Source organism: Xenopus laevis, chromosome 2L (genome assembly GCF_017654675.1).
Source record: "Xenopus laevis strain J_2021 chromosome 2L, Xenopus_laevis_v10.1, whole genome shotgun sequence".
In the NCBI taxonomy this organism is placed as follows: domain Eukaryota; kingdom Metazoa; phylum Chordata; class Amphibia; order Anura; family Pipidae; genus Xenopus; species Xenopus laevis.
Window position 1 is genome coordinate 165299799 of NC_054373.1, and position 27496 is coordinate 165327294.

General features: G+C 40.1%; 1 protein-coding gene across 1 annotated transcript in view; it reads right to left on the minus strand.

Annotated features, from left to right (window-relative positions):
• Positions 1–24149: 24149 nt before the first annotated feature.
• wasf3.L (WAS protein family member 3 L homeolog) overlaps positions 24150–27496 on the minus strand; it is a 48277-nt gene continuing 44930 nt past the window's right edge. Inside the window, exons 8-9 of the mRNA XM_018247716.2 lie at positions 26408–26760; positions 24150–24716 (exon numbers count right to left, since the gene is read on the minus strand). Of these exons, the coding sequence (XP_018103205.1) occupies positions 24559–24716; positions 26408–26760 (511 nt within the window). The 3' untranslated portion in view covers positions 24150–24558. The remainder of the gene's footprint in view (positions 24717–26407; positions 26761–27496) is intronic.

Sequence of the window (27496 nt, forward strand, 5' to 3'; positions counted from 1 at the left end):
TACCTGGAACTGAATAGAACATTACGGTGATCATTAGCGGTGATGTTCTTCCTGGGATCTGTTGTTGTGAATGTGTGAATTTCGTTGACCTTTAATAGTCAGCAGAATAAACAAATGCACGGGGTAGATTAAGTACTCAAGATGTTTAAGCAAATGTCTAATACCACTGACTATTCCAAAAAACAAACTTGTAATAATTAGTATTAGTGTTATTTCTGTTTATCAAGGATTGTTTTCCCCCTTCCAATTTTTTCAGGTCTCTGAAACGTTGACATCACAATGGTGTTTTTTCTTAAGTCATTTTGAGCATGTTTTATTTTACAAATGCAGGTTGGAAGATCAGAGTTACACAACCCATAGGTTTTCTGTCATTTTATTTGTTTAATAAGAAAATTTAAAGAGACCAAAGAATTTGGTTGCCAAGCCCAACAATCTGTATGTATCCTACAAAAGGTGATATTTGGATACTAACATTACATTGTGCATTGACTGTAAGGAATGTGAGATAAGAGGCCATGTTTAACTACCTGTAAAAAAAGGGTTATCTGTGTTTTTCCTTTCCCAACCATCTATTTAGGGAAAAGCACAGCTAAGCAACTTTGAATTGCACAGATATTTGTACGTTGATCTTGGTTGATGTTGATGCTTGAGTAGCTAAATCACAGCTATGGGGAATTTATGGGATAATTTGATTAATTTCAATAAAACCTATCGATATAACATTTTTTGTAGATTATAAATGCAACAATGTTCTTTCAAGGTGTCAAGGCTATGGGTATAGGGCTAGAAAGTCTTCCATGTAAAGCTAAAATTGCTTGTAGTATACGTAATGTTTTATGGTTCTGAGATTATTATAGGCCTTCAAATAACAGATGTAAGTAAGGTATAGGTTTGTTTAGGGCCGCCTGTATAGTACATCAGTGGAAAAACATAACTACTTGTCCTCTTTAATGAAACCAATTCAAAGGGCACTATCAAGACCTTTTTGCTTAATTTCCCTTTGAGTTTTAGAATAGAAATATTAATAATAACTTACTAATTATATTTTTTTGTTTGTTTCTATTATCTGCCAGGCAGGATGGCTACTAGCTTCTTATCACCTACCAGACCTCCTGTTTTGTTATAATCCAGTCGCAAGAGGCCAAAAAGTGTTTGACCCGGCAGCTTAAATGTTCTGACCAGATTTGGTAGTGTTTTCTTTAGGAATTCTTGGTTCTTGTAGACTGTAAAGAGAGTTACCAAAAATCTATTCTAAAATATGCCGTGGGATAATCTGCTGGTGCAGTAACTCTATACATTCCAGTTTGAAATCTTTTAACTGTTCTTGCAGTATGTTTATGACAATATAATGAGTAAGGAAGTCAGAGTGGCTATGTTTTATCCCTCTGCTAAAACCTAGACATATCAGTGTGATATGAATTGAATATACAAGTCTAGGTGGGTAGATTTGCACAGAGAAAGCAGGCCTACAAACTATGGCATTACCCACCGCTACTAGTGTCTTGTACCCTTGGGTCAGTCTTCCATTTCTTCAAAACTGCTGGATGTATGGCAGCAATAGAGACAGGCAAAAATCCAATAATATAATTATGTTTGCAGTGGTCAAGTTGTGGGGAACTTTGGAAAGGTTTGGGAGGTCACCTCAAGGACTTTATTGGCTTAGCTTTCTTCTAAGCCCCTGTCTAGACACAGGTATGTGAAGGGATGTGTATCTAAGCATCTTCAAGATCATGAAACTTTAACTAGTAAGCCTACAATATAATGGAGCTAGATCATAGATCGTCAACCTTTTGATGCTGTAGATATTAAAGAATTACAAAGCCACTAATCTAGGCAATTGTCGCTTTGGAGCATTCGTGAAAAAAGATATAATTTTTTAGTATTTTACTTCCAAGAATTCCAAGTATACAATAAGGGCTTGTGAAAAGTGTGCGTGGCATTCTCGGGCGCATAAAAGATGTTACGGAATACTCTGGTTTTGTGTTTGCTATTGTTGGTCATTAGTGATGTGCAGGTCAGGAAAAAATCAATCTTCACCCAACACTAACTCGCAAAACCATAACCTGACCCCTAACCCGCAAAACCTTAACCTGACCCTAAACCACAAACCATAACCCGCAAGCTGAACTCCCCCTATGTTTTACATTGATTTCAGTAAATAATACTGACCTTGGTGCCATAAGGGTGATGGAGCAGTCTGTACAAGAAAAAGAAGACCATGAGTGCAGTCCTTGGGAGGCAATGAAAATCTCAATTAGGGCAGATTTATCAAAATTCCAATGCTTGAGTTTTTTTTACATTTGAAAAACCATAATAAGTACAAAGGACGGGCTACAGGACGGGCTACAGGTTGGGCAACACCGTTGCCATATTGTTCTACTGTTTTTTATTATTATTATTATTGGCTGTTCTAAAGCTCTTCTAGAATCCAGCATCTGATTACGGGCAAGTGGGAGTTTATTTTCAAGCTGTCATACTAATAAATATTTTTTATAGTGGAAGTAAGCTATAACCCACCAGGCAATGTTCCCTCTAAGTTACGAGCGCACAGAAAACGTATATACTGTGTGTGTGTGTGTATATATATATATATATATATATATATATATATATATATATATATATATATATATATATATATATATATATATACAGTGTATATATTCACAAAATGACTTGCTAGGGCCAACGTGCCATGTTGCACTAGGAAAAATAAAATGTTTGCTAAATATTAGAGGGAGCATTGCCACTGGATGTAGTATTCTTTAAGATTGTTTGTTGGGCATATACATTGGCATGCCTAAGAATTGGTATTCATTTGTGCATATTTACTGATTACAAACCTTCCTTGTACCCAGATTTAGGTCAGTGGCTGCTCCCAACTGAGCATGCATACAGGCTAGCCAACCTAAATAGAACCCAGTAGTAATCAGCAACCTGATGTCCCTCTTCATGGGCTTCTGATATGGCTTGCAGAACCACAGCTAGGGACCAGGTCACTTTCAAGGAGACAAGTCTAAAACTGAAAAATTGTGAGTTCCTAGGGCATTTATGATTTGGCTGCCATGTGCAGAGGGCAACACTACACTAGGTGGGGACATTCCTTTTTAGGATTAGATCCCTGCTTTGGTGGAGCTGAATCATTAGCTTTCAGCAGCTGGAGGCCACTTCCATTTTTGAAGACATTGGGTGCCCATGAGAGAGTTGCCACACCAAGGCCCAAGACTTTACCCAATAGTAAAACAAGAATGGCAATTTAAGTCCTGCTGCACCATGATTGCCAGAACCTCCAGGCTGCCTTCTCTTCTGGGATTTGTAGACACATTTGGTAGGACTCCCAGGTTCCACCTTTGAGGCAGATAAAGCAAAGAGTACACAAGTTCCATGATTCTGTCTTTAAATTAGCTTGAGAAATGTTACTGGGCCCTGGCGGCATGTACATGACCCACTTTAGCCTTTTCATTCATCACTATCCAAATTGCAGGCCCAACAACTGAAGGGGCTTATGGAAAAGTGGGAGAAGGTTACCATGAGTCGGATAGGGATTGGCAATAATTAGGCATAAGAGAAAATCTATTGATGTCAAATGGGTTGTTGTGAGTGTGCTCATTCGATACCCCTCGGTTTTCTTCTGTTCTCTAATGCTTTGGTCTGGCCGCCATTGGGTGCTGGAAGTTTTACTTAGATAAAAGCCGTAGGGCGACAGATTTAACCACATGTCTGTCAGTGACATCCACAAAGCTATGAGGTTCATTTCATTGCATTGCTGAACCATCTCTTCCTAATGAATGTAATTGGTAGGCTAATTGTGATGTAAACCTAATCTCCTCTCCCATTGGACATTCCCACAACAGACCTGACATGCTCATCCCGTGGCTCCTCTGTTATGTTGCTCAGATAAAAAATGCACTTTATTTTACTAGACAGGCACAACAAATATTCTAGTTTTTCTAATCGTTACTGATGTTTTTGAAGGTGAATTTTCTCGTTAAATCATTGTGCGATGAACTCGTGGATGTGTGACTCATGATTATTTATGGAATTTATTTTATGTCAAGTCATGTACCCAATAAACGTGTAAGGAAATTTGCACAGTAAAAATGTAGATATGTATTAAAAATACATTTTTCTTTAAGCCTTGGTGTCTCATTCTTTATGCTCCGGTGTTTTCTTAATCATTTGTTCAAATAGAAAATAGAAGGGCCAATGATATACTGCCGCAGTTTAAGGCGGGGCAGGGGCGTAGTGAATATTGAAGGGTACTCGCCTATTACAGCATTCTTCTAATCATTCCCAGATTCACAATTAGGCCATTATAACCACTCCCCTGATCCACAAAGCCACATCTTGGACCACCCTGGTAACACCCACTTTCTAGTAGACCCCGCCTATTTGTTTGCAGAATGGTCTTGTTCTATGGTGGCACTGCAGTTTCATGATATATTTCTCCTCTTTCGCTGTTCTTTCATTGAAGGGTGCCTGATGATGTTATTATGGACCTCTGATAACCTTTATATTAGGGATGCACCGAATCCACTATTTTGGATTCGGCCAAACCCCCGATTCCTTCGCGAAAGATTCGGCCAAATACCAATCCGAATTTGCATATGCAAATTAGGGGTGGGAAGGGGAAAACATTTTTACTTTCTTGTTTTGTGACAAAAAGTCACGCAATTTCCCTCCCTGCCCCTAATTTACATTTGCAAATTCGGATTCGGTTCGGCCGGGCAGAATGATTTGGCCCAATCCGAATCCTGCTGAAAATGGCCGAATCCCAAACCGAATCCTGGATTCGGTACATCCCTACTTTATATCCATAGTAACAAGCTTTCCTTGGTGGTTCTTCGGCTAATGGTGTATCTACTCTGGTGGAGAAATTAATGCAAAATTGCTTCTCAGCTGGTTTGCTATTTACATGATTTTTTCCCTAGTTTTTGAGATAGCTGCAGTTTTTACACGCTAATATAATGAATCTGAAACAGCAGTTAGGGTTGCCACCCGGCCGGTACTGTGCCTGCCTAGCAGGTTACATACCAGCATACGGTATTATAAATATCACCGGCAATGTACTTGCTGGTAAATTTGTATTAACTAGTCCTTCACCTCCGATCTGCTCCCAGCAAACATCCAACCCCCTGTCCCAGCTCCACCCAGTTCTGTTGATAATGTATTGACTCCACCCTCTATGCATCACCACTTTGCCCCTTAAGTCATGTCCCACTCTGGCTGCTATTATACTTGCCAAAATGTGGCAACCCTGACAGCAGATCCTGCTATTCACTACAGCCTGTTCACTGTCCAGAAAGTTGTTACTGAGCTAAAAAGTTATTAAAGATAGAAGTTTCCCAGCTCAGTAAAGTAATTTTTCGATGGCTGTCAGGACTTTCCTCTTCTCATTAAATTTATTTTCTGCAGACTGTCAGCAAAAATTCATGATAGATGGTGCATGATGCAGATGATAGTGGGTGCTGTTTCAAAGTAATTTTTCAAATGGCTAATATCTTGAGAACTAGAAAATAAAAATTAATGTAAATAGCAAAAGTGCTCATAAGAGCACAAGTAATTTTACATTCACCTGTTAGGAGGGTTTATATACCCTCTAAATTCAGCAAGGAAACGGCTTGTATGTGGGGCTTGTATTGTATCAGGGGAACAATATTAGTATTTTTAGCATTTTTCAGTAGACTTTTTATCCCCTTCAAGCAGCACGATGAGATGATCTTCTTACTCCCAGTCTAATTTCCCAGGCTCTTTCCCTTTAGGCCTACATTTGGGCTCTTTTGCCTTTTGAGAAGTAACCGCTACAATTGTGGCCAACTATAGCAGCTGACTGGACTTTTTGATTTAAAAAAAAAAAATTGGAATTTTTATCATACAAAATTCTAGAAATGTTAATATGAAAATTAGAGGTTGAAATAAGGTTTGGTATTCAGCCCTTTCCTGGAGGATTTGATATTCAGCTGAATCCAAAAACGATGGAATGTATGTATCTTACAATGACCCTCATCCTGTCTCACTTAGATTACTATAACCTTGTAACTGTGCCTTTGGCCACCTGCTGCTTATTCAGCTTCATTCCTGCTGCAAGAATCCTGTTTCCTGTTCTTATTTATATGAGATCAACTATAACTGCCAGAACGATCTGCCAGTCTTCTCTGCTGGGATATTGGGAATTGTAAAATCTGGCGCAACCCCCAGTTGCCACCTCGGATAAATATTTACAGAAATTGTTGCCCTGGAGCACGCGAGGCCCTTGATACTGTTGTTTAACTGGTCTGAGTAATGTGATCGGACCCTGGGGACAGATGTGTAGGACTCTTTATGAGGTAGGATGGATTTAGAGTCTCCAAATGGGCAAACCTGTATGGCAGCTCAAGTCCTGCAGAAGGCAGGCTACTATCAGTCATAGCCCACTCATACTCAGTGCTGCGCATCCAGAGCAGGAATCTGTGCCTTATGTAATAATGTCATAAAGGCACTAAGAACATATTAGATTTAGATTGTAACAATAGTTACTCACAAGCAGCAATTTAGTATGAATTTCCTTTCAGATTATAAGTAGGGCATATTTGCCCTTTAAAACTAGTTCCTTCCGCAGTAAAAGCAGAGGAGCGTTCTTATTTCATTGAAATCACCTGTTTCTGCTTTTATAGGAGTCTTGCACCCCATAAATCACTGTGACAGCTATAAAATAGCAACAGGACCAGGGTGGAGGCTGAAAGGAGTCCTTTGCTCTAGATTAAAGTCTGAGCTTGATGCTGGGGGGTCATTAGACACTCGGGTCTAATCACTGAGCAGAGGGAAAGATTTCAGCATTGAGTTACATAGTTAAATAGTTAAATTGGGTTGAAAAAAGACAAAGTCCATCAAGTTCAACCCCTCCAAATGAAAACCCAGCATCCATACACACACCCCTCCATACTTTTAATTAGATTATATATACCCATACCTATACTAACTATAGAGTTTAGTATCACAATAGCCTTTGATATTATGTCTGTCCAAAAAATCATCCAAGCCATTCTTAAAGGCATTAACTGAATCAGCATCACAACATCACCCGGCAGTGCATTCCACAACCTCACTGTCCTGACTGTGAAGAACCCCCTACGTTGCTTCAAATGAAAGTTCTTTTCCTCTAGTCTAAAGGGGAGGCCTCTGGTACGGTGATCCTCTTTATGGGTAAAAAGGTCCCCTGCTATTTGTCTATAGTGTCCTCTAATGTACTTGTAAAGTGTAATCACGTCCCCCTCGCAAGCGCCTTTTTTCCAGAGAAAACAACCCCAACCTTGACAGTCTCCCATCATAATTTGTCTTCCATCCCTCTAACCAGTTTAGTTGCACTTAGTCTCTGCACTCTCTCCAGCTCATTTATATCCCTCTTAAGGACTGGAGTCCAAAACTGAACTGCATACTCCAGATGAGGCCTTACCAGGGACCTATAAAGAGGCAGAATTATGTTTTCATCCCTTGAGTTAATGCCCTTTTTTATGCAAGACAGAACTTTATTTGCTTTAGTAGCCACAGAATGACACTGCCCAGAATTAGACAACGTGTTATCTACAAAAACCCCTATATCCTTCTCATTTAAGGAAACTCCCAACACACTGCCATTTAGTGTATAACTTGCATTTATATTATTTTTGCCAAAGTGCATAACCTGCATTTATCAACATTGAACCTCATTTTCCAGTTTGCTGCCCAGTTTTCCAGTTTAGACAAATCACTCTGCAAAGTGGCAACATCCTGCATGGAACCTATAGTTCTGCACAATTTAGTATCATCTGCAAAAATAAAAACAGTACTTTCAATGCCCACCTCCAGGTCATTAATAAACAAGTGGAAAAGCAAGGGACCTAGTACAGAGCCCTGCGGTACTCCACTAACAACACTGGTCCAATTAGAAAATGTTCTATTTACCACCACTCTTTGTAGTCTATCTTTTAGCCAGTTCTCTATCCAGATACAAATACTATGTTCCAGGCCAACATTCCTTAATTTAACCAGTAACCTTTTGTGTGGCACTGTATCAAATGCTTTCGCAAAGTCTAAGTAAATCACATCCACTGCCATCCCAGAATCGAGGTCTCTACTTACCTTCTCATAAAAAGAAATGAAGTTAGTCTGGCAAGATCTATTACGCATAAAAACATGCTGGCACAAACTCATAGTATTATAATTTGCTATGAAGTCCAGTATCTTATCCTTTATTAACCTTTCGAAAAGCTTTCCTACCACTGACGTCAGACTAACTGGCCTATAGTTTTGAGGCTGAGAACGGGATCCTTTTTTGAATAGAGGCACCACATTAGCAATTTGCCAGTCTCTCGACACTATGCCAGATCTCAATGAATCCTGAAAAATTAAGTAAAGAGGTTTGGCAATCACAGAGCTAAGCTCGCTAATTACCCTGGGATGAATACAGTTCAAAGAGTTGTCTTTGAACTGTTGGACTGGTGTCTCGTTTCTTAAGGTGGCCGTATGGGGGGCAATAAAAGTGGGTGTCTCTGCAGCTCCAGGCCTAAGTTGGCAGAGGAATGTGGCATATTATTCAGATATCTATCAGGCAGGTTTCAAAACTCCGTTATTTGTCACATCCAAGAGGAATGAGGTGGGATTGGCTCTTGCCCTGCAGTGAAAAACTTTCAATTGCCCCTCTGCCCCCCTCTTCCAAAATCTCAGGGCCATTACCAAGTCCACCATATATAAAGGAGAGATGCTGGGTAGGGCAATAGCATCTGTAAATCATCTTATATGCTCTTTCTATGGTAGTAGCACTGCACAGGCATAGCTCAGTCTTGGTCCCACTTACTTATGTCCTCCTATAACAGCTGGGCTCTATCTGCTGGAAGGATAAGTAAACCTTTAAAATAAGTGAGTGTAAAATTGATGAGGTTGCTATTCTAACAACTTTTGCAATGAACATTCATTATTTTTTAATTCCAAGTTATTAAGGGATACATGTGCTGTTTATATGAATTAATTTTGTTACAGCAGCACCACCTGCTGGTCATTTCCCCACCAGTCTGACCACCAAGTAGTCAAGGAAGTTGTCAGGAGAAAGAAAGAGGCTGCTCTGATTTCTTCTGCTTAGGAAAGATGTGAGAAAGGTTTATATTGTTTTCCTAAGCAGAACATCAGAGCAACTTCTTTCTTTCTCCTGACAACTTCCTTGACTACTTGGTGGTCAGACTGGTGGGGAAATGACCAGCAGGTGGTGCTGCTGTAACAAAATTCATTCATGTTAGCAGCACATGTATCCCTTAAAGGGCATGTAAAGTCTAAAATAGAATAAGGCTAGAAATGCTGTATTTTGTATACTAAACATAAACATGAACTTACTGCATCACAAGCCTAATCAAACAAATAATTTATGCTTTCAAAGTTGGCTACAGGGGGTCACCATCTTGTAACTTTGTTATACATCTTTGCAAGATTAAAGGTGGCCAAACACGGTCCAATAAAAGCTGCCGACAGACCAAGTCGGCAGCTTATTGGCCCGTGTATGGGGCCCCAACGGGCTTCCCCGATTGAGATCTGGCCGAAAGTCGGCCAGATCTCGGCCAGATCTCGATCGGATGGGACAAAAAATCCCGTCGGATCGTGGCCACATCTGTTTGTTGATGCGGTCCCGCGATCCGACCGCCCGTTAGTTAGGATACGATCGTTGGGCCCTAGGACCCACGATCGGATCAGTCCCGACATTGCCCACCTCAAGGTGGGCATATCGGAGAGAGATCTGCTGATTTGGCGACATAGCCAAATGAGCGGATCTCTCTGTGTATGGCCACCTTAAGACTGTGCACATGCTCAGTGTGGTCTGGGCTGCTTAGGGATCGTCATAAACAAAGCTGCTTGAGTTCTGCATGGCTGGGAAGTAAGGTGGGGGCTCCCCCTGCTGTTCATAAGTATGATTGTTTCCCTGCTCAGCAGTTAGGGACCGTCCAAAAGTATATTGGAGATAGGTTTCTTTTTCATTAAAGAAAGTAAAAATGGGATTTTTTTTGCCTTTACATGCCCTTTAATATCTTGGAGTTAAAGGAACTGTAACACCATTTTTTTTACATTCAAAATATCACTTCTAAATACTTTTATTAGAAAACATTCAATAGTGTAAGTATTTTTTAAGAAATGTAACCTTACTGATGAGTAAGCTCAGGATGCAGATCTCACCCAAGTCTCGCAGCATTCTTCCGGGTAGCTCCCATCTCCTCCCGCTCCCTATGCAGGCTCACACATCGCTCGTTCCTACAGGCATGCAGACTTTACTGGAAAGGAGAAAAGCTCCATCCCCCATCCCTCTCCCTTCACTATTGATAAAAAGTCCATAAATCACACAGAAGCAAGACTCCGAAGATGCTGAAGAATGCAGCAAATTAAATTCCGGACTAAACCGGAAGCCAGGCAGCCGCCACATTGCCTTTTTAAATTTGCCCAGTAAATGAGTGGTAATGTAATTTATTCAAAAACCATTCATAATATTGCAATTTTTTTAATGATACTAATGTCATTTAAAAGTATTTAGAATGCATATATTTAAAGTGAAAACAATGTGTTACTTTTCCTTTAAAATAAAAAAATAATGAATGAACATTGCAAAAGTTCTTAGAATAGCAACCTCGTCAATTTTACACACTTATTTTAAAGGTTTACTTATCCGTGAAAGACTTATGTATATATATATAGAGAGAGAGAGTAATTATACGTGGAATAAGCACCCAATTTGATTTCCAACCTGTGCGCCAATACAGAATGTGGCATTAGAACAAGCATAGTACTAAATCAACATGGGTGCTGCCTGTTACTGAACTAGGACCCACCTATAGCTGTGTCTCCCTGTGTGTGACCATATGTATGAGAAAGAGATGTCATTGAGCAGTTACACACAACTGTAACTTCTCCATAAAACTAAGTAGGTCACAGACTTCATATATATATATATATATATATATATATATATATATATATATATATATATATATATATATATGTAGTCCCAGTATATTCAGTACCAACAAGCAAACAATTCCATGTACGTTTGAATTCTGGGTGCCAGCTGCTGGGAAAGAGGCCTTGGACTTGTTTAATCATACCTCCCAACATTTTGGAAGTAAAAAGAGGGACAAATTTTTTTTTCCCGCACGTAGCGCAGCAATTTTTTTGACCACACCCCTTTATTTGGCCACACACCCTAATTACCATGTTTGTTTTACAAAATTTGGCAGGTTATAAAAGTTTGAAAATATTTCTCCTTATCTAAACTGTGTTTTTGTGTCTCAAAATTGTTACAAAGTATCTTATTTGCACCTGTTAGCTGTTCTGGGCTCTCTGCTAAAAGTCAATTAAGTGAGAAACTTTGTTTCTTTTTCTGGCTGTTCAGTGCAGAGAAAAGAGGGACTTTTTAGTACAAATGAGGGACTGCGGGTTGAGCTGTCAAAAGAGGGACTGTCCCTCTGAAAAAGGGACAGTTGGGAGGTATGGTTTAATCACAGAGAACTTGCCCTTGTGCGGGGCATCTTTTTGCAGGACCTCGATAAGTCTCAGCCTGAAGCTGGAAGCTAGCTTGTGATTGGCTACAAATATACTTCCAGTTAAAGGGGGAACAACTCCCAGCAAGCTGTCAGAATTAACTGCCCAGTACCTGGAGAGCTGCACATTGTAAATAACGGATATTAACTAATTGGCTTTTTTTTCCAGGTTTAGAAAAAGAACTGATCTGTGGCCACTAGATGGCATACGTCTCCAGCGGAACTCCAAATCCAACGGCTAAAAATTTGCATCAGTATTTGGGAACATGAGGTATTCAAGAAAAAAATAGAAATACACATATTTATATGTCAGATTTACAAATACCTGAAATGGAAAACCTACCACAAGTGGAGAGGTATAGGCATGAAACAGGGAGACATACGGGGAAAGGAGTAATAGGAAGACTAGGGGCACATCTTTATTTTTCGTAAGGAAGTGACCCTAGCAGGGCCCATACAATTTAATTTTGGGGCCCCACCCCAGATCCTGCCCACCCCAACCCACTGTTAAAAGAACACACAGACATCAGCGCTAAAAACTGTAACCCCTCCCCCACACACATAAGTTATAAATAGCCATTGATGGTCAGGGCCCCCCCCTATAAATTAAAAAAAAACTATGGCGCCAGGGACCTCCATATAAGTTTTTTAAAAATCATTGGTGGTCAGGGCCCCCCATAAGTAAAAAAAACAAAACGTTGGCGCCAGGGCCCCCCTTACAAGTTAAAAAAAACATTGAGGCCCCAGAGAATATTTTTTTTTTAAAAAAAAATGTTGAGTATTAAAATGATACATTGGTGGCTTGGGCTTTAAAAAAATAAAAAAAACACACATTGGTGTTTAGTAGAACTGAACTTGTGCCTTCAGGACTTCAAGTTCTTTTGGGACTTTGGGTCTTTTTGCGGCTTCAGGACTTTGGCTTTTCAGGACTGCCAAGGGGGGCTAGTTCAAAAACTGCAGCACAGCCGGGGCCCCCCTTTAGGCCTGGTACACTTGTACCCCCTGATGCTGAGCACTGCTGAGTAACAACTGAGTAGTCTACAGAAGGAATTTCAGTAATGCATGATGAGAGACAAATAAACCTAATGCAGGTATGGGACCTGTTATCCAGAATCCTCGGGACCTGGGGTTTTCCAGATAATGAATCTTTCTGTAATTTAGATCTTCATACCGTAAGTCGTCTAGAAAATCATGTAAACATGAAATAAACCAAATAGGCTGGTTTTGCCTCCAATAAGGATTAATTATATCTTAGTTGGGATCAAGTACAAGCTACTGTTTTATTATTACAGAGAAAAGGGAAATCATTTTTAAACAATTGGATAAAATGGAGTTTATGGGAGACAGCCTTTCTGTAATTTGGAGCTTTCTGGATAACAGGTTTTAAGATAACAGATCCCATACCTGTAACACCAGGTGTAATGGCAAGCGTGGGCTGTAGTGGTAGGATCACTGCTCTCTGGAAATTCATCCACTAGACAAGGGTCCCCAACCTTTTTTACTCGTGAGCCACAGTCAAAAATAAAATAAAAGAATTGGGGAGCAACACAGGCATGTAAAAACTTAATGGGGTGCCAAATAAGGGCTGTACTTGGCTATTTGTTGGCCCCTGTGTGGACTGGCAGACTATAAGAGACTTTGTTTGGCAGTACATCTGGTTTTTATACAACCAAAACTTGCCTCCAAGCCTGGAATTCAAAAATAATCACCTGCATTGAGGCCACTGGGAGCAACATCCAAGGGGTTGGTGAGTAACATGCTCCCGAGCTACTGGTTGTGGATCACTGCAGTAGAGAGAGAAATATCATGTGACAGTCTGATGGGAAAGTCTGGGGTTGGGAGATGCCAGGAGAACTCTATGGTCTGAATGCAGAATGTTAAAGTTGGTAGAATTGCAATAAAGCGCTGGGCCCAGTGAAATCCATCCTAAGGCTACAATGACATTCTAGACAATTGCGCCCTTCCTACTTTGTGGCAACAATTTTGGAAAGACCTGTAGGGACCTATAGGATATCCTATCCCTATAGAGTTAATCCCCTACCTTTTGTATGTAGTTCTCTTTCCCCTTGTTATTGGGCCAAGCCCTTGTAACTGGTAAAGTGTAACACCCACACCTATTGGACAAAGAGTGTAATGACACTCCCCTGCCACACTGCTATATAGTGTGTGCAGGGAGTGTCCTCTTCCTCTTTGGCTCCTGGTGCTGCTGCTAGGTGAATCTCCATTGAGCCTGGGATCACCATAGGCCCCAGTAAGCTTTTACCCTAAAGGGACCTGACACCTTTAGTGCTAAGTCGGGGACCAGGTAAACCCCGTGAACGAGGACCAGCTAAAATAGTAAGATACTGTTATAGTTCTCTCTAGGAGAGAAAGACAGAGAGGTGTAGCAGAAAGAGCAGTTGTCGCTCCAACGAGGATTGTAGTAGGGAGTAGCTTCCCACAAGGCCTGTTTGCCTTTAGAGCAGGGAACTCAGTTGATAGGGCAGTAGGTGAGCAAAGGACTACCTGAACCCTACCTGATAGATCCCGATCCCCTCACTGTGCAACGTCGGTTGAACTGGGATTTGATATACACCTATCTGCAATATCCTTTGGGAGTCGCATCTGTTTGACTGTGAACCTTTACTGTCCAAAGTGATTCAATCTGCTGTGTCCTCAGAACTGTTGTAAGTAAACCTGTGGTCATTTGCCTTTGGCATAATAAATCTGCTCCTGTTTAACCTTCTAAAAGAACCTCCTGGCGTCCATTATTCTATTTGCACTTATATGCCTGTGAGTTGTAGTTCAACTACAGTTTAAAGGGGAAGCTTCCATTTGGCGAAGGCTCTGCCCTGGGTAAAGATTCGCAATGTAACCCATGCTCACTACCTAGCTGGTCACCCTTAACTCCTAATTGGCAGAATAGGCCAGAAAAGCGTTACATTTTGGCGCCCAACGTGGGGCCCCGCCCCTAAATCCAGGCTATTTTTGTATTTTTGTGATTTAGTGTTTTTGTGCACTGTCGCTTTAAATTTTCGTGACAGGCGGCGGACCTGATTGGCAAAAGGCTGCCTGCACGTCTTTTTCTACTAAATTTGCTAGGTATTTTTCCCCTAGTATCTCAGGGCCGTGGGTTCGGGCTTGGAGGTTCTATTTCCCGATACACGAGCCTGCGCCATAGCTCAAGTCTCGCGAGCGCGAGAGTTTGCTGGCGCCAATCTTTTTTCCATTTCTGGACTTCTGAACATTGTCTGGAACTTGTAAATAGTTGGGTTCATGAGACAAAGACTGCTGAGCCCCCACCAAAAACTCTTCTACCTCTAACTACTCGCTGAGTAGCACCTTTATTCTTTCCCTTACTACTCCCCAAGTGGCTCTCAGTGACTTTGTACACTTGGGTAGGGGGGGGTGTGATATGAATAAAGCTTTTGGTTATGGTGGGGTCATGTAACTCAACTGCAATAAAAATGAGTGTTCATGTGTGAAAAGAAATCTATGCTAATTTTTCTTTTCAGCCAAGCCTGTGCCTGGACCTCCTGATACGCTATGGATGGTTCAAGTATCGTAAGTTAAGTGCCTGAGTGTTCCTATAAGGACCTCATGAATGTAATAAAGTTATGCAACTGAAGTTATTTGCACTGAAACTTATCCAATACAGTATTGCACTTTTGCTCTTTACTGTTCTTTTCTCCACAGTACCCATTGTTACCAGGTATTCCTCAGGAGAGGATACCAGAAGAGTGATGTTCAATGGTATTGTTGGTTTGCACTTATATATTCACTTTGTTACTATTGTGTCTATATCATTTCACCATTGTCGGGACGAAATGGATTTTTCCCCCGGGTGTATGTAGGGACCTATAGGATATCCTATCCCTATAGAGTTAATCCCCTACCTTTTGTATGTAGTTCTCTTTCCCCTTGTTATTGGGCCAAGCCCTTGTAACTGGTAAAGTGTAACACCCACACCTATTGGACAAAGAGTGTAATGACACTCCCCTGCCACACTGCTATATAGTGTGTGCAGGGAGTGTCCTCTTCCTCTTTGGCTCCTGGTGCTGCTGCTAGGTGAATCTCCATTGAGCCTGGGATCACCATAGGCCCCAGTAAGCTTTTACCCTAAAGGGACCTGACACCTTTAGTGCTAAGTCGGGGACCAGGTAAACCCCGTGAACGAGGACCAGCTAAAATAGTAAGATACTGTTATAGTTCTCTCTAGGAGAGAAAGACAGAGAGGTGTAGCAGAAAGAGCAGTTGTCGCTCCAACGAGGATTGTAGTAGGGAGTAGCTTCCCACAAGGCCTGTTTGCCTTTAGAGCAGGGAACTCAGTTGATAGGGCAGTAGGTGAGCAAAGGACTACCTGAACCCTACCTGATAGATCCCGATCCCCTCACTGTGCAACGTCGGTTGAACTGGGATTTGATATACACCTATCTGCAATATCCTTTGGGAGTCGCATCTGTTTGACTGTGAACCTTTACTGTCCAAAGTGATTCAATCTGCTGTGTCCTCAGAACTGTTGTAAGTAAACCTGTGGTCATTTGCCTTTGGCATAATAAATCTGCTCCTGTTTAACCTTCTAAAAGAACCTCCTGGCGTCCATTATTCTATTTGCACTTATATGCCTGTGAGTTGTAGTTCAACTACAGTTTAAAGGGGAAGCTTCCATTTGGCGAAGGCTCTGCCCTGGGTAAAGATTCGCAATGTAACCCATGCTCACTACCTAGCTGGTCACCCTTAACTCCTAATTGGCAGAATAGGCCAGAAAAGCGTTACAGACCTCTTTCATAGATCCAGGTCCATACAGAATGGTTTTGCGGAGATGGGAGAACTTGATTGGCTGGCACAGAGCCCTCACCTCAACCCAATTTAACACCTGTGGGTGAAATAGAACCCCAAATGTGAGCCAGGCCTGATCCCCAACATCATTGTCCAACCTCACTAATGCTCTTGTGGTTGAATGGAAGTAAATCCCACCAACAATGTTCCAATACCTAGTGGGAACCTTCTCAGAGGAGTAGATATTATAGCAGCAAAGGGAGCCCCAACTTTATATTAATATTATTGGTTTGGGAAGGACATTAGCAGAGACACAGGCTGCAGGGGGAAAGGAGAGGTTTGTATATGCAGAGACATTATCTGTTTATAAAATAATTCTTTTGGTTATAGGAAGATGGGGAGTTGCCTCACGAGGAAACTTCGGGCGACTTCGGAAAACGAAGCGATCAGAGTGCCATCCCGCTGGTGATTTACATTCTAGCCAGCGGGAGGCATTTTGGGAGATTAGTCGCCCTGAAAAAGGGGAGATTTGTCGCTGGGTTACTAATCTCCCCAAATCTGAGCGTATGCCCTGACCCTTAAGGTGGCCATACACAGGCAGATAAAGCTGCCTATCGGTCATTTAGACCAATTTGACAGCTTATCTGGCCATGTATGGGGGCTTCCGACGGGTCTTCCCGATCGATATCTGGCCACGATATCGATCAGGAAGATTTGATTTTTACCCCTTGGCGTATCGTAATTCGATCGTTAGACCATACGGCCGAACGTTTGAATTACCCATCGCCAAACAAACGGATCTTTGAGTCTATGGCCAGCTTTAGGGAGCTGCTATCTGATTACCTTCCCATTGTTCTGTTGTTAGGCTGATGGGGGGGGGAGGGTATCACAGAACAGCAGTAAAGAGTGACTAAAGAGCACAAGTCACATGACTGGGTGCAGCTGGGAAACTGACAGTATGTCTAGCCCCATGTTAGATTTCAAAATTAAATGTAAAAAAATGTGTTTGCTCTTTTGAAAAAGGGATTTTGGTGCAGCACTTTTAGCTGATGCATTTAAAAAAAAACCATCACATTATCCCTTTAAGTATAAATGACAGGCACCACACTAAACTCAATGACACAAAATCCAGTGGACGCAATTCATAGTTTCCTATAAGAAAAAAACCCACAAAAAAAGCCTTAAAATGTATTTAATAGTTAATTGTACACGGTCCGACTAAATATACAAACAGTGAAAAATGATCCCATAAAAAATTAGTAGGAACAAAATTCAAGTTTCGTTTACATTGGGAAATACTAGTGCAGAGCCTAAAAAAGCCCCAAATGTACAAACTGCCCCTTATGAGACGGGAGCAGCCACAAGTCACAGTTTATTAAAAAAAAAACCTACAAATTGAGAATTAAAGAAAAAAAATAAAATCATATTTTTTGCTGATTGGACGTCGGCAGCCTTTCCTTGTAATGAATGTTCAGCAGCAGAATCTCCCGGCACTTTCACTTACAGACGTAACACTGTGAATAAAACGATTTCTACTGGGACATTTCTCGCATTATTCACGATTATAGTTATTATTATTTACATGAGGATTATAGTTCCACACATAGTACAGAGCCGCCGACCTCTCTTATAGCTGAACTGTTGTTCATTAAATCCAAATGTATATCTGGAAACCTGTTATCCAGAAAGCTTTGAATTATGGAAAGGCCGTCTCTCATAGACTCCATTTTATACAAATTTTTAAAAATGATTTCCTTTTTCTCTGTAATAATAAAACAGTACCTTGTAGGGATGCACCGAATCCAGGATTCTGCCTTTTTCAGCAGGATGCAGCCGAACCCGAATTTGCATATGCAAAAGTCATGGGAAATCCCATGACTTTTTGTCACAAAACAAGGAAGTAAAAAATGTTTCCCCCTTCCCACCCTTAATTTGCATATGCCAATTAGAATTCGGATTCGGTATTTGGCCTAATCTTTCGTAAAGGATTTGGGGGTTCAGCCGAATCCAAAATAGTGGAATAAGTATTCCTTATTGGAGGCAAAACCAGCCTATTGTGTTTATTTAATATTTACATGATTTTTTTTTAGTAGATTTAAGGTATTGAGATCCAAAATTTCCCTTATTCAGAAAACCCCAGCATACAGATCATATACCTGTATTGTGTATGGAATCATTCCAATTGGTCAGATACCATACAGGATCAGCCTATATATGGCCACCTTAGCCTGTGGGGCAGATTCACTAACCGGCGAAAAGTCGCCAGCGACCGATTCGCACCCATCGCTACACTTCGCCAGGCGAAAATTCGCTCAGACAACGCTAATTCACTAAAGTGCAGTTTCGTTGTGGGCGCTGAACACTGGCGACTTTTCTCTAGCGTTCATACAGCAATGCGAGCAATTCAAAGCGAAGATGCGCTACCGTTCCTTTCTGTCTAGTGCAAATTCGCTAGAGGTCTTGCGCTCAGGTTAATTTGCATACGGCGGGAAATTTAAAGTTGAATGGACGTCTTTATGTTCTATGTTGCAGCAAATACATTACATTTACACTGTTAAGAGGCATATTTATCAATGGTCGAATTTCGAATTTGTAAAACCTCTAAATTCGAATTCAAAAAAACCAACCGAAATGAAGTAATTTTTATTTTTTTGCCCAGTAGGTCCATTTTTGATCGAATAGGTCCGTATTCGGCCGAATTCGAATCGTACGAATCGAAGTGATAGCGCCTTCGATCGAATTAGAATTTAAGTTTTTCCCGAAAAAAATTTAGATTTTTCATTGTCCACCAATAGGTTTTAGGAGGTCCCCCATAGGCTAAAACAGCAATTCGGCAGGTTTTAGATGGCGAATGGTTGAAGTTGAATTTTTAAAGAGGCAGTACATGATAAATTACAATATTCACATTTTTTGGACTATTCCCTAGTCAATGTACACAAAAAATAACTAGAAATTAGAATTTTTTGAATTCGAAAATTCATCTTGACCTTTGATAAATCTGCCCCTTAATGTTCCATATGTTAGAAAATGTATGGGGGAAACCGGTTACCCGAAAAAAAAATTTAGGACTTTTGCAGGCCAGCGGTTTTTGGACTTAGAATCTTTTTCCACTAAAGAATATGATGCAAGTAACAGAAGATCTATGCACTCTATTGCACTTTCCCTGGTCTGACCTGTGAAGGCAAGTTTGGCAAAAGAGCTAACGTTCAGTAAAATCCGCATTTTAGTGAATTTGTGGAGTAACGTCCATTGGCCACAGAGAAAAGTCGCCTGGCGATAGAGAGCGAATGAGCGCTAGCGTCTATCTCTTTCACTAGCGAATTGGTGCCTGTGCCTGTTAGTAAATCGGCAATGTCCCTGTGGGCGGTAACACCGGTTGAATTATTGCAATTTGCTACTTCGCCCTTTAGTAAATCTGCCCCTATATGTATATTATATATATATTGAAAGGTAAGCAAAACAAAGGTGCTACCTTAAAGGGATTATTCACCTTTGAGTTAACTTTTAGTATGATGTAGAGAGTGATATTCTGAGACAATTTGTAATTGGTTTTTAATTTTTATTATTGGAGGGTTTTTTTTGAGTTATTTAGCTTTTTATTCAGCAGCTCTCCAGGTTGCAGTCTCAGCAATCTGGTAACTAGGGTCCAAATTACTCTAGCAACCATGCATTGATTTAAATAAGAGACTGGAATATGAATTGGAAAGGGACTGAATATAAAGATGATTAATAAAAAGTAGCAATAACAATAATTGTGTAGCCTTACAGAGCATTTGTTTTCAGATGGGGGTCAGTGACCCACATCTGAAAGCTGGAAAGAGTCAGAAGATGGCAAATAATTTTTAAAAAACTATAAAAAATGAAGGCCAATTGAAATGTGGCTTACAATTAGCCATTCTGTAACATACTAATAGCTATGTATTTTTTTTTTTACTTTCTGTACACAATGATCCTTATGCAATTTCAATAAGGACTAACGAAGGACTACTGTTATTGATAAAAATATAGAAGTATAAACAGGATAACGGACTTTACTGTGAAAAAGAAAAATCCTTCTTCTAAAAAAAACTCCACTACAAGTACAGATGCTATGATTGGTAGAAGCAGCTTTAATCCTGGGTGCAGAAGGTTGAGCAGTGCTTTTGAGTTTGGAGCTATAGCAAAAATTAATATTAGCTTCATTATACTGAAATAAGAAGTTTTCTAAATACAATCAACTAGAAATTCTGTACTGTCTCTGAAATAATCAAGTTTATCTTCACTATCCCTCTCTCAGCATCTGTTTCTCTTCATTCTGTCTTTATGCAGTTAGATCCAATATATAATATATCTTATAGGGGAGGCTCCTTTTGACTAGAAGATGTATTAGAGCTCACTCTATTAAATCACCAGATATCATGTCTCTCTACATGCAGGATTTGTGCAAAAGGCAGTTATTTTGTTAGATTTTGTTTGTACTGGAATCAGTTATTTGAGTGAGCTCTAGTACATCTTCTAGGAACGGAAGCCCCCTATTAGCTATATTGGATCATTCATCTGACACCCAACTCCTGAATGAAGACAGAATGAGGAGAAACAGATGCTGCGAGAGGAATAGTGAACACAAACTTGATTATTTCAGAAACAATTCAGAATTTTTAATTGGTTATATTTAGAAAGTTTCTTATTTCAGTAAGATGAAGTTTATATTACATTTTCACGTTAGTTCCCCTTTAAGATAAGCCTGGACTAGGGATGCAGCAAATCCAGGATTCGTCTGAATCCAAGTGCCTGGCCAAACCAAATCCAAAAAAATCACGTGACTGTTTGTCACAGAGACAAGGAAGCCAAAGTTTTTTTAGCCACACATGCTCCATTTTGTTTCCCAAATTTACATATGCAAATTAGGGTTCGGATTAATTTCGGTAGTCGGCCAAATCTTTCACAAAGGTTTCGGCCGAAGCCTAATATAGTATATTTGGTGCATCCCTAGTCTAAACCATCAGTCACACCTTACTAAATTAGTCATTGAACTACAGACCGGTGGAGCTGACTCCTTCCAGTATTGTAATTAAACAGACCCGAAGCACGACTAAAAATGTTTCCAATAAAATTGTGCAACTGGCTTATCCCCCAGGGTTTGTAAACAAACTATTGTGATCCCATGTTTCAGTGTATGCAATGAGCGCTATATCCACCCACTAGCTATCTATATATTCCCAGGGTTACACCAGCCCGGGGTTCAGCTAGAGTGTACCAAAATTCAAGATAACAGGACCAACGGCAACAGACCAGCAGGAAAATACATGTGAAATATGGATCTTATATGAAACAAAGACCATCAATCCAACTGGTTATAAACTGGACTTTAACTTGACACCAGTTCCTATACAATATGAGGCATACGGAAATAATAAAATTATTGGTAACGCTTCAGGGCACATTTATTAAACGTTACGTTCGTTTATCGGGCAAAATCGGATCCACTGCAACAAAGACTATACGGATCTTGAGATTCCGCCGATCTGACCTTATTCAAGAAAGTGTTAAACGGGATCACGTTCCATCAAGGAAACGACACATTTTCAATTGCGCGATTTGATGCATTTTCAAGCCATTTGAGAAATTAGGAAACATCGGAGGGGCAGATTTATGAAAGTTTGTAGAATGTTTTAGCGCAAACAAACACATTTTTTATATAGTTACTCAATCGTAAAAAACGTAAAATCTACGAATATAAAAGTACGGCAAGTAAAAGCGGTGGAGGTCACGTAGAAGTCAATGGAAGTTCCCGTTCTTTTCTGGCACAGATCGGCTTTTCGTTGGTGGATTTAGAGGTTTTCAGATCTCAAAATGTTCATTGTTGCACCAGTGTTTCGTTTATGTACAAAAAAAAGTCAAGGGTTAACTCATTTTTCAAACAGCGATTGTTCGTACTTTTTCTATTCAGATCTTTTAATACCTTTCATGGCATTCAGGATTTTATAGAGAGTTTACTAAAAGCTCTAATTCCACTAAAATTGACCTTTGTAAATGGGCCTTCCCGTGTCACATTCGAAAAGTATCCATTTCTACGATATCTCGGCAGATCAGAGCCGAGGAGAGGAAACTTCTGATCATTCTGAGTTTGTGGTATCAAATCTTGAGAAAACTCAAATCGAATTGGCTAAGCTTTAAACTATCCGAAGTGACAGTTGCTTGCTTTAGCCTTCAATAAACACAAATCTCTGACCTTGAGGTTTAATAAATATTCCCCTTCTCCTCAATTGCTAAAATTCTCTTTTTTATACATGTCATTCAATACAGTATCTACCTCAGGGATTAGTTTGTGTGTTTCATAAATGATAAAATAAAGAGTTAATTTAAAGAGACCCTATTGGCTGCTTTTCCTATAATATTCCTTCTCCCCTCCGTGATACCAGTCCAACTCCAGCACAGACAGTTAGCCGGCAACAGACACACAACTATATCTTTGTGATGCCTGTATATTTAGCACACTGCCTTATGATGGGAATGGGATCCGTTATCCGGAAAACCATTATCCAGAAAGCTCAGACTAATGGTAAGGAAGTCTCTCATAGACTCCATTTTATCCAAATTTCTAAAAATAATTTCCTCTTTCTCTGTAATAATAAAACAGTAGCTTGTACTTGATCAAAACTAAGATATTATTAAAGGTGAAATAAACCCTAAAAATGAATATGGTTGAAAATGCCATATTTTATATACTGAACTTATTGCACCAGCCTAAAGTGTCAGCTTGTCAATAGCAGCAATGATCCAGGACTTCAAACTTGTCACAGGGGGTCACCATCTTGGAAAGTGTCTGTGACACTCACATGCTCAGTGGGCTCTGAGCAGCTGTTGAGAAGCTAAGCTTAGGGGTCGTCACTAATTATCCAGCAGAAAATGAGGTTGGTCTGTAATATAAGCTGATGCTACAGGGCTGATTATTAAATTCTGATGCTAATTGCACTGGTTTCTGTGCTGCCATGTAGTAATTATCAGTATTAATCACTAATCAGCCTTATATTGTGACATTTCTATTCTATGTGTACTGTATATTGTGAGTGGGTCCCTAAGCTCAGTAAGTGACAGCAGCACAGAGCATGTGCAGTAAATCAGCAGAAAAGAAGATGAGGAGCTACTGGGGCATCTTTAGAGACACAGATCTTTACTGCTAAAGGGCTGTGGTTGCCTTGGGCTGGTACAGAAGCACAAAACATAATGTACAACATTTCTACCAACTTCTTTAGTTCTCCTTTAATCTTTATTGGAAGCAAAACCAGCCTATTGGGTTTATTTAATTTTTACATGATTTTCTAGTAGACTTAGGGGTACAAAGATCCTAATTACAGAAAGATCTGTTATCTGGAAAGCCCCAGGTCCCAAGCATTCTGGATAACAGCTCCCATACCTGTACTTCTCTTGGGTGACCACGGTATAAGGTACCTTTACCTGAACAACCATTATAGTTGCTAAGTCTAGTGTGCTTATGTCAGGCTGATCACGCATGTAGATTTATATCAAGCGTGTCAAGAGCAATCTTGCTGCCCATCTCGTTGATACAAAGTCATTTTTTTTTATATTAGGAGGACATTGTTCCCCCCCCCACATATAAGTACTCTTAATACTTCTGTTGTAATGTGAGATAGATATATATATATATATATATATATATATATATATATATATATATATATATAAATAGTACACAAAAGCCATGAATATCTTGTAAATTATATCCTTATAAACGGTGAGTTCTGACATCATTGGTTATAAAGGGTGAGTAGTGATGTCATTTCTGTCACATGACTCACTGAAACTTGTGTATTATAATAAATAAAGTACCTCTTGTTGGAAAATATGAGGATATTAGAAGTTACCTCAGAGTTCCATGACCTGTATAAAAACATGAGGCCGAACTCCTTGGTGACTTATAATATCCTTATATTTTACAGTAGGAGGTACTTTATTCACTATATACATATATATATATATACATACACCCACAGAGAATTTCATGTTTTGTACCTGCTGTACTGTTTTAGGCTTTAGAAATGACATGGTCCAATTTTGGGGAGATAAAATAACAACTCTTACATTAAAGTACAATTTCCATGGGCTATAGCAGAGATTCATCTAGTGGAAATATGATGTCCGTATCTGCATCCCTGAGATCCTATTGTGCTGCACTTCAGGAAACGTAGGACAGAGAGCTGAAACGTTCCAGACTTATCCCATAGAGATTATGCAGAGACGACCCCCTCTGTAATGAAATGCTTTCTGATTCTCAGTCGGACCAGTCGTTTTCATCAAATTCCGATTCATCCTCAGAATCGCTGTACTCCACCGCTATGCGTCTGGATAGGATGGTGGCAACGTCATTTGCAACGGGCTCCCGCTTGGCTTCTTGCTCACGCTGCTCTTGCACTTTCTTCAGCTGAATGCCTGTAAATGAAGAGTGATGGCTGCTATTAGGCTTTAGAACATTTTCTGGAGATTTTCAGATTTACTTTACATCAGGAATTGATTTTTTTTTTTTTTTTTTTTTTTTTTTTAGAGGAGTGGGGCTTGGAGATCCTGCACTGCTCCTCCCCCTCTGGATAAAGCTGGTCACAAACAGGCAGATTTAAGATGTCAATTCAGCCCAAGTTGGCAGTTTAATGTTAAAACCCTCTCTGACTGCCTCCCCAAAAGACATCACTACTAGCCATGTAAGAGGTAGAGAGATGAAAGCAAAGAAGTGCACAATGCAGCCCTTACCATATTGTTTGCTTAAAAAAAGCAAATGTTGATTATTTTTAAATAATAACTTTGCAAATCCTATAAGGGCAGGGGCACACGGGCAAATTCGGGGAGATTTAGTCGCCTGGTGACTAATCGCCTCTTCTTCGGGGAGATTGACTGCCTTCCCCCTGCTAAAATGAAAAATCACCTGCGCCAATGCACTCGCGGCCCATCGATTTCCGAAGTCGCCCGAAGTTCCCTCGTGAGGCAACTTCGGAAATGGAAGCGTCGCAAGTGCCGTTGCGCTGGAGTTTCTCATAATTGCAGACGGAAGGCAGTTCATGGAGATTGTTGCCCCACAGAAGAGGTTAGTCGCCAGGTGACTAAATCTCCCCGAATCTGCCCATGTGCCCCTGCCCTTAGGGAGGAGAGAGAAGAACATCCATGCAATTGTTTTCAGCATGACTTGTTTAAAGGGGTTGTTCATGTTCCGAACACTTTTTTTCAGCTCAAATGTTTTCAGATTGTTCACCAGAAATAAAGAATTACTTTCCATTTTTTATATTTTACCGTTTTTTTCCAAAATCGAAGTTTAAAGTTGAATGTTCGTGTCTCTGGTGTTTTGAGTCTGGCAGCTCAGTAATTCTAATGAATCAGTGACCCCCATTGAAAGCATCAGAAGAAGGCAAATCATTCAAAAACTATTATGGAAAAGTTCTTAAAATTAGCCTTTCCATAACATACTAAAATATAACTTAAAGGTGAACCGCCCCTTTAATATGACAGTTAAAGGGGTTGTTCACCTTTGAGATAACTTTTAGTAGGATGTAGAGAGTGATATTCTGAGACAATTTGCAATTGGGTTTAATTTTTTATTATTGAAGGTTTTTGAGTTATTTAGCTTTTTATTCAGCACCTCTTCAATTTGCATCGTAAGCAATCTGGTAACTAGGGTCCAAATTACCCTAGCAACCATGCATTGATTTGAATAAGAGACTGGAATATGAATAGGAGACGCCTGAATAGAAGGATCAGTTATAAAAAGTAGCAATAACAATACATTTGTAGCCTTACAGAGCATTCATTTTTTAGAAGGGGTCAGCGACGCCTATTTGAAAGCTGCAAATAGTCAGAAGAAGAAAAAGGCAAATAACTATAAATCTATAAAAAAAGAAACAATGAAAACCAATTGAATTAGAATTGCCCGTTCTGTAACATAATAAATGTTTCCTTAAAAGTGAACCACCCCTTTGAGTGGCCGGCGGAATGGGCCTTTGTATATTTTAGGTCTAGTAATGGATTTTTGTTTGGCTATGGAACACAATGATTACTAATAAGTGATACTAAAACAAACCTACACCACAATGTCCCTAAACGTTCAGTGACCAATGAAAGTTCTAGGTGAATCTTACCCATCCGAATAGCAGAAAGAAGATCACTGCGAGCGTCGCTGGTCAGTCCAAGTAACTGCGCCCCGTCAAGTCTTTTAGCTTCTAAAACTCTGACAAAATGCATTGGAGATGATGTGAGAGACTGGGCAAATGCTGGAGGGCCGGGAGGTGGAGGAGGAGGAGCAGGAGAAGCGGAAGTGATGATGGCACCAGGCAGTGGAGGTGGAGCGTATGTAGATCCACATATCTGAGCCCCCGGGGATGAAGGCAGCGAGTGTTGCAGAGGACTAATGAAAGCCGTCTGAGCAGAAGGAATTAGTGGTGGAGGTGATCCAGTGGGATAATACTCCATCATCTGAGGAGGGAGCACCCGCCTAAGGAATAAGATCATAATGAATATCTAAGTGAATTGTTATTTGGTCATTTATCAAACCCACAACAACAAACTGACAAACAACTCCAAGCCTCTAATTAGGAATATTTCATAAACATCCTTCCTTAATTAATCAGCCGGCAGTTTGTTTGAGAGAGGCTTCTCCTCATTAATTAAGTATCTGCTTTGCTTTTTTCAACTTATGTTGCCATTTGGGTGTCATGTTTGTTGTACAGGTCTGGGATCCGTTATCCGGAAACCCGTTATCCAGAAATCTCTGAATTACCGGAATGCTGGCTCCTATAGACTCCATTATAAACAAATCCAATTTTTTAAAAATGATTTCCTTTTTCTCTGTAATAATAAAACAGTAGCTTGTACTTGATCCCAACTAAGATATAATTAATCCTTATTGGAAGCAAAAGCAGCCTATTGGGTTTATTTCATGTTTACATGATTTTCTAGTAGACTCAAAGTGGACCTGTCACCTAGACATAAAAATCTGTATAATAAAAGTACTTTTCAAATTAAACATGATATCCAAATATTTTTTTTATTAAAGCATTCATAGCTGTTGTAAGCTCATTTAAAAATCTCAGCTGTCAATCAAATATTGCCTGCCCATCCTCTATGCCTTAGGCAATTACTTTCACTTTCTATTCAGCACTTCCTAGATGTCACTGCTCTCCCCATATTCCCCAATTCTCTTAACCATTTAATTGTGTAGCCAGGGCATG